This window comes from Phyllostomus hastatus, unplaced genomic scaffold, assembly GCF_019186645.2.
Source record: "Phyllostomus hastatus isolate PE091 unplaced genomic scaffold, TTU_PhHast_1.1 phas_contig_40, whole genome shotgun sequence".
NCBI lineage: Eukaryota > Metazoa > Chordata > Mammalia > Chiroptera > Phyllostomidae > Phyllostomus > Phyllostomus hastatus.
The window spans coordinates 47779992-47791870 of NW_025333872.1; the positions used below are offsets into that span (position 1 = coordinate 47779992).

Consider the following 11879-nt stretch of genomic DNA (forward strand, 5'->3'; position numbering starts at 1 on the left):
ATACTCCAGTTCTCCTAAGAAGTAATTCGATGCTGTCATTCCTGAAGCAGAAGAAATGGAGTATCCAGATAAACAAATGGACAGACATTCTTTCTCTCAAACTATTTAATGCACTGGGTTTTGTCAGGACAGGTAAGAACAGCTATCAAGCAATAAGTGATAGCTATTTCAGATGCACAAACCACTTTAATCTTTTTTAAAAGGTTTTATTTATTTATTTTTAGACAGAAGGGGAGGAAGAGAGAAAGAGAGCGAGAGAAACAGCAATGTGTGGTTGCACCTCACACACCTCTATTGGGGACATGACCCACAACTGAGGTATGGGCTGTGACTGGAAATTGAACAAGCAGCCCTGTGGTTTGCAGGCCAGTGCTCAATTCACTGAGCCACACCCGCCAGGGCCCATTTTAATTTTTTATACATGCTCATTTCTTGCATATTTGCAGCTTGCACCCAACAAGCTGTCTTTAAGCATAGTGCTAATTCAGGATGTTTTGGGCCACTTCCCTTCAAACCCTCCATGTATGAGTACAGAAGCTTCCTCATCATACCACCAGTGGTCCAGGGCCTTGCCCTGCTTTTGTTGGTGTTTAAGGACATGGAGCAGATATGGAGGAGGGGATGTCCATGCACATGTGTTTGTTGGGTCCAATCAAAGCCCTCTGAGACAGGCAGGGATCCTTTCTGAGTGCTCAGTGTTGGCAAAGTGGAGATAAGAGAGTGGCATCCAGATCCCAAGTGGCCTTTAATACCTCCATTCTCGTCTTGTGGTTAGGATGACCATACTGCCTACTTTGTCCATGACATTCCAGTTTATGTCTATTGTCCTTATTGTCCTAATATAATTGGTGCATTTATCACTCTCAAGTGTCCCAGTTTGGACAATAAATTACATGGTGACCCTGCATGTGGTAGAACTTTGACAGATCCATCCACTTTGGTTTTTTTCCTTTATCAGCTCCCTGGATCCCTGTTCTCCTGCCTGCCTTGTGATTAACCTCCTTTCCTCCTCTCCTGGCCCTGCTATCCCAAATATTTTCAGATCCAGGAATTCATTTTTTCCTCTCTTCATGCTACAGGAAGCTTCTCCACCTCAAAGGCAACCTTCTATCTCCTGTTCCTTCCTTCATTTGCTTCTTTTGCAGTAAACTTTAGACCCAGACAATACTGGTATGCAACCTGCACAGAAGGTCAGCAGAAACTGCTTGGACAGCCTGGTGCCACAGTCATTAAACATTTAAAAGCCACCCCTGGGCTTTGGCCAGGTGACTCAGTTTGCTGGAACATCATTCCATATACCAAAATGTTGTGAGTTCCATCCCCGGTCAAGGCACACACCTAGGTTGTGGATTCAATCCCTGCTTGGGGCACATGCAGAAAGAAGTCAGCTGATCCATGTTTTCACATCATTGTCTCTCTCTCCCTCTCTCCCTCAAATCAATACATATATATCCTAGGGTGAGGACTGAAAAAAAAAATCCCTGATCCAGAGACCATCAACAAAGGAGTCTCCCAGACTTACTCAGCCAGTGTATCATAGCAGACAGGGCCCAAACATTCATTTTTCCAGAGCTCCACAGGTGATTCTCAGAGGGGTCAGTGACTAGTCCTGGCTGCATATACACCAGGAGCCTTGCATGCCATATCATTTAATCCTTAGAGTCTCAGACAGGCAATGCAGTGTAGTAGTTAAAAGCACAAGGTGTGATTGGTGGGGAGAGGGTGGTATAAGAAGACTAAATGGTAGTGGAAAAAATACAATAAAACAAAAAAAATGAAATAATTTTGAAAAAGAGAAAAGAAAATAACCTACTAGGGCAGTGATTTTCAATCAATGTGCTGCAAGAGTTTTTAAAACATGCAATAGCCTTTTCCTAGATTGTCAAATAAAAAAAATGACAACAGTCAACAACAGCAGCCATCCAGTATGAATACCCTGTCTTGAACCATTAAATATATAGTTCATACAGTTGAGTTGCATCTTATTGGTCACATCACGTAAGTTTGGGGTTAATTCTTGGTGCCAGAAATCCTTATATAAGGTGTGTCTGGAAAAAGTCCAGCCATTGTTAATATAACAAGAATGGTTTGAGTGACATTGACATAACCTGGTAGCAAAGGAGAGTGGGCTGAAATGTGCATGTGTGAATGATGACTTTACTGTCCTAGTCAATGGGGTCAGTAGGCACCACTGAGTGAATGTGTGTACTGTGTGGCTGTGGCATTCAAAGTGACTGAGTGAATAGAACAATGAATTTACATCAAAATTTGCATTAGGTTTGAACATTCCCCTGCAGAAACTATTTGTATGATTCAGAAGGCTGCAGCTATGGGCAACAGGTGATTGGCAGCTTCATCACGACAATGTACTCACTCATGAATCACGTCTCCTGCAGAGATTTTGGTGAAATATCAAATCGCCCAGGTGGCTCAGACCCCTTACAGCCCAGATTTGGTGCCAAGTGACTTCTGGCTTTTCCCAAAACTAAACTCACTTTTGAAAGGGAAGAGATTTCAGACCATTGATGAGATTCAGGAAGATATGACAGTGCAGCTGATGATGATTGGAAGAACTGTGTGAGGTCCCAAGATGCCTACTTTGAAGGGGACTGAGCTATCATTGTCCTATGTACAATGTTTCTTGTGTCTTGTATCTTCTTCAATAAGTGTCTCTATTTTTCATATTATATGGCTGGATACCCTCTGGACAAACCTCGTATACAAGTATAGGAACCTGATAACTTAAAGTCACTTTAAGCAAAAAGGATAGGTAATTATTTTTTTTATTTTTTAAAAGATTTTAGTTATTTTTAGAGAGGGAAGGGAGGGAGAGAGAAAAACATCAATGTGCGGTTGCTGGGGGTCATGGCCTGCAACCCAGGCATGTACCCTGACTGGGAATCGAACCTGCGACACTTTGGTTCACAGCCCGCACTTAACCCACTGAACTACGCCAGCCAGGGAGGTAATTATTTTTTTAATAAATCAAAATTATACTTATTTTTGGTCAGATTGGGAAAAAATGTATTTTTTTGGTGTAATGCAAAATGTTGGTAGTTTATGTGTGCCGTGAGATGAAAAAGGTTGAAAATCACTGCCCTAGGGCTTAAATCTAGGTTCCAACACTATGTAATCTTTGAAGTTACTTTTGATTTTCATGCTTCCATTTTTCCTCTAAACTGTGGTTAACAGTACTTATCCTCAGATGTGTGCTAAATATTCAGCAAACTAATACTCGTAAAGTACCCAGATTGGTGCTTAGCCCCATAACTGGTTTTGTTAGCAATTATTACCTGCCTTACAGTTAAGTGCATTACCAAGCTCACATGGCTGGTGGTGATGCCGAGACCACACAGGTTTTCTAACTCCACGCTTTCTGTGACACTGCTACTTCCCAAGTGCTCCCCTATATGTAATAAAAAGCAGTAATAGGCCAATGAATGATATAGAAAGTACTTTATTTTGTGACACCATATAACAGCCACCTTTACAGCTGTCTACTCACAGCAGAGATTTGAATAGGGAAAATGGCTCAGAAATAGCACTATTAGTGATTCAAGTATTGATCTTTATTTGATAAAGGACAGTTTTAATGATTGATTTTCCAGAGTTTTAAAATGCAATTTTATATTGCGTTTTTTTTCTTTAAAATAACTGTTTTGAACTAAATACAAACTAGGTATATTCATATAATGAAACTGCATTTGAAAACAAGCTTAAAGATTTCCTATCTCAATTTTGCTCTTCTCAGTATTAAACATGCCTAATTCCATCATCATGCTGAATGCCTCAGCATCTTCCACCCCATTTCCAGGGGACCTCCTGGGAAGTAATGATGTCTATCTTTCCTCAGAAAGGCAGTGATAACCTGAAATTTTTCTAACCACATTCCCCAAAGTTCCTACAACCCACACCTTCTGCTCTTTTGAGATACGCTTCTGACACTAGGATTTTGCAAACCTAAACTCTAAGCCTATTTCATAAACTACAGAATAATCTTAAAATAGGTCATAAAATTTCCTCAGGCCTCCACTTTCAATTGCAAAAAGAAAAATCATACTTGTTGTCTTTTATTATTTTATCTCCACAGCAACCCTCACAGTTAAGTAAGGCAGCATTACAATCACTTATACAAAAAAGTCCATCTCGAAGAGGTTACACAATCCATCCAAGATCTCAGTTAGTTAGTATGACAGAATTAAACACACAATTCTGCTCAGGACCCTGGTTCTGGTATTTGGTGTCCTCGTACATTTATTAAATGAAGCAACAACTTCCCAAGTGCCTTCCAATGTCACATTTTTTACTTCTACTTGCTGTTTTTTCTTTTTTCAATCAGCATTTAAATTAGAAAGTATATACAGGGTCCAGCACAAGTAAAGCCCCTTTTTATTACAAAATCTTGTATTAGGAAATCATAAGCTTGTAATTCTGCAACGTGTCACACTCAAGCATACCACATGACATTGTAGGTGAAATGTTGAAATTAAAACTATAAATTATTACATCCATATTGTCCCACCAAGCACACTCAAGCAAGCCTTACTTCTGCCAGACCCTGTATAGCTGGCCACCAAATTTTATTCATTGTGATTCTTTGATTTAACCATTCTGTAAAAGTTTCTTATATTTTTATATTAAGTCTGGAGAAAAGTTAACTTTTCAGATAGCTTCCATTTCTGCCTGCCTCTCTGAAAGCTTTTGGAGTTACATGTTTGCCAAAATAGAGATTTCCTAAAATTTTGTAAACACCAAATAATGCTTTTTTATAATGGTTATTTTTTATAACTGTTTTGTTATTTCAAAACAACAAAAGACCTTACTGATCTGTATCCCCAGAGTAGTAGTAAAAATGTATTTTCTATGTATTTTGTATGCAGCCTCCTATCTGCTTTCAGTTGCTGCTCTACCTCACTGTCAAGCCTCCCTGTCCCCAAAAAGCAAACACTGGTCTTGGGAGACAGGAAAGCCCTTACTTTCACTACCCACACGGAAAATACACTGACCACCTGAATTGGAAGATGGAACTTTAAAGGTTAAATGAGGGATTCAGGGCCTTTCCTAAGAGGTCATATGACCAATTTAAAAGCTGATGATATGATGTGCTTAAAATAACACATTAACTCTTATTTGTAATAAATTTATACAAATGCTATTTAGTCATGCTGATACTACATACGAACACATGCCTAAACCAAATTAAAGTTGAAAACAAAATTTATTTTTATCAATAGTCCTGAAAATGCGGCAAAGCTCAATAAATAGGATGCTCTCACAAGGAGGAAGCTTTAAACACTTGGTAATGTATATAATTTAACATGCTAACAATGAGAAAATAAACAGGGCATGGGGACAGGGAGTACATAGGAAAAAGAACTCGATTTCCTTCATTTTGACTGTATTGCTTTCTTGTCTCCAGGAGGGAAGACTTGGACTTCAAAAGTAACAAAATATTTGAGAAGAGAATTTACATCTTTTTGTCCTAAATGGTATTCTTCTGCTATTTTCTCAGCAGTCCATGTATCTGGATAAAGTTTATGATTGTTGAGAAGTGTCAGTGCCTCTACAGTGGAAATTTTGCCTTTGGGAATGTTCTCAATATTTATGTCAAAGTGATGGCCTTTCGGCAATCGGAACTCCTTTGGCTCTTGAAGTGTTCCAGCATCTTCTACCTAGTATCAAAAAATGAAAACAAACAAAAAGGCTTTCAAGATGAGAGAAAAGATTTGACATCTACAGCATGCTTCTCAAATCTACAATACATACAATACCTGCTTCTCCAAAACACGTTTTCTCATTATAATGGCATTCTGGCCACACTGCCATTAAATAACTATAGGTCAATCATTAAGAAATTAAGGTAATTCTAGAAAATAACACTCAAATGTATACCACCTACTCACATCATTTCACTTGTATATTAACAGAGCAATAACTTGATTAGATCAAGACTGCTTCAAAAGGGCAGAGCTCTGATGCGGCCTTATCATCTCCATTCTGTTTCCTAGTTTGCCATTTTATATCCAATGCCTCTAAATGCTGTGAATAAATTTAAATGCTGCTAGAGATTTTGCCTCTTGAGAGAAAATAAACAAATGCTTCTAATACTCAAGCAAATACAAATGAAACATTCTATGCACACCCACCTTTCTATCTGCCTGCCCCATCCAAGCTGCATTTCATTCCTGTTACCTAGTTCTGCTAATCATCATGCCCTTGTCCTTTCACCCCACCCTGCCTAATGCTGCTGTTTGGTCAAAATATAACAACACTCCAGTTGCCTTCTGAAAACACCCCCAAACCAACACTTCCTTCTTTTTAGTTAAGCTCTAAAACATAATGATTTTGGTGACACTTAATCCAGAAGATTAGATGTTAGTCCAGAAGGCACTTTTCAGGCTTCATCTGAAGTCACTGTAGCATCTGACACCCGGTTTCAGTGCCACCCTTCTCCCAGTGTTCCACCCGTCTCTCCAGTGGTCCCTTCGTCGTTAGCTCGTGGGCTCTTTCCCTGCAGCTGCTCCTTAAAGGTCGGTGTGCTCCAAGTTGTGGCCCAGGCCCTCCTGTCACCCTGTACTCGATCACTCTTCCCAAGTAAGTCCACACCACACCTGCACTTTCCATCACTACCCAAATTACTTCCAAAGGTGATCGCAAACCCGTACCTTTCTCCTTACTGTCAGACTCAAACTCCCAAACACCGAATGGGCATCTCTACTTAATCTACAAGTACCTCAAAATCAACACATTTAAAACTAAAGTTATCCCTTTCCTCTGAAAACCCAATTCTATCCCCATATTCTCTATCTCAACACCACCCACTTCCCATATCCCATTCTGAAACCCAAAACTTCTCCCATGTCCTGTTACACTGACACCTCCCTCTCCCTCACTCATAATGTCCAATCAGGGACAAAATCCTATTGATACTGCCTCCAAGGTCCCTCTGGAAGCCATTCACCTCTCTCCCCATTACTAAATCACCTTAGTCCACGCCAACATCTCTAGAAGAAACTACTACAAAAGCCTCTTACTAGTGTCCTTTCACTGGATAAGACACATTTTGTTCTCTCCCAGCCCATTCTCAAAACAGTCCCTATTATGAAGCAAATCTCAAGTCACTTTTCCACAAGACTCTTCAATGACTTCCCTTCCTCACAGGATAAAACCCAAATTCCTTATCAAGACAAAAAGGACCTCCATGCTCTGGCTCCTATCACCCCCACCCCACCTCATTTCTCCCAAATTCATCCCTCACACTTCCCCCTCACTGTGCTGAACTCTGACCCTACTCCAAAGGTGTGATATGATCTCCTATTTTTGTATAATAACTACGGCCTGAAACACTCTTCCCAATTTCACTTTCCAAAAGTGAAAGCTCCCATGTAGATCCATTTCAATTACACTCAAAATCCAAGTACAACTTATTAAAGAACCTGACACTTTGTCTCAAGTTTATCTGGAAAAAAAATGTGTGACAAGGGCTAAGAAACTTTTAAAGAGAGAGAAAAGGTCTAACGCATATCAAGATACACTACAAAGCTCTGTAAATTTATAAAGTATGATTCTAATATAGAAATAGAAAAATAAATAAAACTGAAATCCATAAACAGACTAGTATGTGTATGTACTAGTATTTTAAAGGAGTGAGAAAAGGACTGGGTTATTCAATAAATTTTGTTTAGACAATGGACCATTCAACTAAAAAAAATCTTCACACATCACTGTACTTAATGGCAAAGAAAATTTTGACATAAAACATACAGTCATAAAAGCACTAGGAAAAAATTCAGAATACTGTTTTTATGTTAGAGTGAGCCCAGGCTTCGTAAAGCACAAAGGACAAAAAGGTGTTATTTCACAGACTTTTGAATGACAATAAGTTAAAAAATCAGATAAAAAATAATTATTTGACATATGGTAGGCGCAGTCACCAATGTCTAGAGGCATCACAAATGAACTGCCAAAAAGAAAAAAAGGGACAAAGAACATAAATAGGTACCTCAACCTTTTTATAAATCACTCCCCCATGAGCCTGTTTAGACTTTCCTAATAATGCCTTTAAATTTTAATACCACTGTATATCTCTTTATGTACTGTGTCTATATATGATTTATATGCAAAAAGCATTACATATTTTTTGCTCCCCAAGAGCCACTTTTCAAATGCATGGTTTAGTGCACATGAGAAAAACAACACTTGGAAATATTAGTCAACTGCCTAAAAATAATAGAACATGAACATCAACTCCTATTATCTTTTTTTATGTGGGCATCTGGTGATAACTAAACCCAGTAACTATTACATGTAATACTTGAAACCCTTTATTTTACATGAGTTTTATTCTCTTCTCTGTCAAAATTATACTAATAACTGTACCTGTAGAGCATATTGCCTATCCAGAGAGTGAGAACCAGAGAATTTTATAATGGAAAGAAATTTGGAAGTTGTCACAGGCACTTGACTCTCCTTTAATCAAACTCTTCTCCTTACTTAGAACCTTCCTGCACCCACAAACTTATGGGTTAACTCCCACTCATCCTTCAGGCCTGAGCTCAAATATCACTTCCTCAGAAACCACCGGGATCCTCCAATTTCAAACAGGTCCTCCTGATACACTCACTGTGCCTATATTTCTCCCTCACAGACATATCAGTAATTATGTAATATGGTTGCTCATCTGCTTAATGCCTATGTCCCTCACAATGCCATAAGCACTGTGAGAACAAGGACGAGATTTTGTTCATTACTATATACAACGCATTTATGCCTGGCATTTATATATGGATTTACATAGAGGTTCCTGCTCTCGATGTATCCTTTTACATATCCCATCTGAACATATCCTTAAGAAACCAATTAAAAAACCCAAATACCACCAATACAACACTAAAGGAACCCCTGAGGTTAGAACATATTTCAATACACTGAAGAGTAAGAATAGTTTTAAAGCTCTCCTTTGGTCATTCAAATGAGAACCACTAGAAGTACCTTATCAAATCCCCTAAGTTCTGAAATAATATAAAATAATTCATACAGTTGCATTCAATCAGTACTTTCACAAGTCCTTTAGAATTTCAGTAAATAACCAATGAACCAAGGCATGTGTGTCGTGCTTAGACCACTGGACTTAAACTCTGGCAATGCACTGTATTCTGGTCACAACTACACGGACACTTTACACTTGCAGAGCTCCTCACGCTGTCTACACACTTTTCTGATAATTATCCTGGAGTCCAAAAAGGATAAATTATTTACTTAATTAAAACACACATTACCTGTACAGAAGACACAGGATCTTTGGAATCAACATAGACATCTTTCAGCAATGACAGCAGTCTGTCATCTTTTCTATCAACTTCTTTCTTGATATCTGGATTGCCTAAAGAAAGATTGTCACAATATTAAAAGCAAAGCAAAGTTCCCTTTGAGATCCTAAACACTTAACACACGCCAGTCACTTTTAATTTTTTGTTAAGAAACCACCACTTGGACAGTATGAAAAATGTTTTAAAGGAAACCCAAGTGCTAGGTCAGGCTCGGTGTCCATTGGTCTGTGAAGACACCCGGGGACAACTTCCGTTGCACGTAAGTCCTTCTGAAAGTGATTCCCCCTACCAAGAGGCCGTACGTGAAAGACAAAAAACCCGCGAGGACTGAGGCAGCGGGTGTGTTCACCGGTCCTCACCTCCGGAACAAGGAAGCAAGGGGAGCCGCCGACTAAATAGCTGGCCCAAGGGGGCTGGCTCAATGCCACCGGCTGGTTGGCTGGACCCGAACCACTGCGGCCGAGTCCTGTCAACCCGGTCACTGTACCAACGTCCACCCCCGCGGTACTGCCCACACAAGAAGCCCGTGAGCAGGGCCCGAGCACCACTTACTGCTCATCTGATCTCGCAGGTGGCTCTTGGTGGTGGGGTGCCTGGGAGCGGGAGAGGGCTTCATCTTGCTGATTTCCCGTTCCGCCCGGTTCTCCAGATTGACATTCCTGATTGCGCGAGTCACCGCAGCCCCCATCTTCTCACAACATGATGCCCTTAGGTTCACACCGCACGTGGGAATCCCGGCGAGGGTGACCTCCGGGACGCACGGAGCATGCGCAAATCGGGTCGACCCGCTCTCGCACCGGAAAACGAGCGCTAAATGCGCGCGGTCTGCCCCCTTGCGGTTAGGAGGGTACATGACGCTTCTCCGCCTGGAGTAAATCAAAGCGCCTCTCTCCAGGGAGGGGCTCCCACCTGCGGCTGCCTCGGAAGGGAGGGGGAGGACCTTAGGGCTCGGGCACACTCTGGTTCTGAACTCTGGAGACTCTTGAAGACACCCGGGACGCTTTCAAACAGTTCCCTGCCTTTCAGACTTTCTGATTTAATTCATCTGCAGTGAGGGCAGACATTGGTTGAAGCTTTCCACGTGATTCCAAAGTTGCAGGCTGAGTAGAGAAAGTCCTTAGGATATTGACCTTGAAGTTTTTTCGAAGGTCCCTGCAGCGAAAGAGGAGCCAATAAAAATGGAACTACCTGTTATTGCACCCGGATAAAGGAAGGTTTGAAAAATGCCCTTTCCTGCTTTTGTGAAAGGAGCGTTATGAGGGTGTGCCCATTTTCGATGAATATGTATCCTCTGAAACTTTTATTTAAATGCCCTTTATTTTCCTGTCCCCTTGCCTGATGCATTTCTGAGCCACCCTGTTCTCTTTTGTCTTGATTTTTTACATCCCGCTGTCATAGCTCATCTGACCTAATTTTATCCATATCACTTATGCGGCCAGTCCTTTTCTCTTTATTTTTGATACTAATTTGTATTATTTGTCCATACTTTTATTTTGATACTAATTTGTATTAAGTGCTGAATCAGCGCACCATTCCCGTTTTCCCTTCCTTACTCATTTCTTTTTAAGTCAGGGAAACCCCCGTGTAACTTAATGAAAGGAACGCCAATTAGACATTAAAAAAAAAAGTGGTGTTCTTCGCCCCCCCCCATTTCTGAATAGATTACGGTGTTGCTAATTTTATTTAGATTCTTTAGAAATATTGTCATTAATCCATTATAAAAGAACCTACAGGAAGTAGCAGGGTTTCCAAAGCTACAATATTTTTCACAGACTGTGGCTGCAAAGATCTGTTTTTGGTGTTTCCAGACCTGCTCAGCAAAATGAATTGATTGTTGGTTTTGCTTGTTGTTTTGCTTTTAGATCGGGTAAAAGTGAGAAAAGAGTCCATGTAAATGTAACTGACTTGAAGTAATAATAATTTTTTTAAAAGAATCGAAGTAAAGAACTGGTAGTTTACTTAAAGAAACTAATGCAATTATTAAATATGTTTAATCATAGCAAAAGTACTACAAGGACCCTAGCTTCCACCATTGATTATCATGAAGAGTTTTTACTGGGATTGGTTTTGAATTATAGAGGTTAGAACCAGTGTTCTCTGGTAGAGTTAGTTGGTAAATTATCCTGAAGGTGGCAGGCTACTCCAAGATTTCCATCTTTGGGACAAGCATGCTCTTAACTCAGTTTTTTTTAGCTCAGGAGTTTGTAATTATTTCTACAGGTGCCAAGAAATTTTCATCTGCCTCATTATGTCCATGAGCTTCAAAAATTATTGTAGCAATTCCACTCATTGCCTGTTAAAAGTGAAAAACTGTTTTCAAGGGAATCTGCCACATTTCTGGCAGCCTGAAAAAGTAATTTTAGACAGAAGTTACAGGAAGTGGAAGTGTAGGTTTTTGTGGGGAAAGAATTCCTTGAATTCCCACATTAAGATAGAGTTTGGATTCAACATTTATGGGACATCCAGCCTGTGCCAACTGCTCTGCCTGGTCCTGGCCTGGCATGGCTGCTCATACCCGCAAAGAACAGAAGAGAAGGCAGGGCAGGGGGA

The 11879-nt window shown here is 40.1% G+C and overlaps 1 protein-coding gene across 1 annotated transcript; it reads right to left on the reverse strand.

Annotated features, from left to right (window-relative positions):
- Positions 1 to 3439: 3439 nt before the first annotated feature.
- On the reverse strand, positions 3440 to 10102 carry NDUFAF4 (NADH:ubiquinone oxidoreductase complex assembly factor 4). Its single transcript, XM_045843186.1, has 3 exons — positions 9882 to 10102; positions 9279 to 9382; positions 3440 to 5672 (listed from the first exon to the last, which is right to left on the reverse strand). Exons 1-3 carry the CDS (start codon positions 10015 to 10017, stop codon positions 5388 to 5390), a joined length of 525 nt encoding a protein of 174 aa, XP_045699142.1. The 5' UTR covers positions 10018 to 10102; the 3' UTR covers positions 3440 to 5387.
- Positions 10103 to 11879: the final 1777 nt, after the last annotated feature.

What these genes read in the sequence shown, in the direction of transcription:
- NDUFAF4 (XM_045843186.1), bottom strand. Translation starts at nt 10,017, where the DNA reads ATGGGGGCTGCGGTGACTCGCGCAATCAGGAATGTCAATCTGGAGAAC. An exon ending in CCTGCGAGATCAGATGAGCA is followed by an intron (nt 9,383 to 9,881) that starts GTAAGTGGTGCT and finishes ATCTTTCTTTAG; the next exon opens with GCAATCCAGATATCAAGAAA. An exon ending in ATCCTGTGTCTTCTGTACAG is followed by an intron (nt 5,673 to 9,278) that starts GTAATGTGTGTT and finishes TTTTGATACTAG; the next exon opens with GTAGAAGATGCTGGAACACT.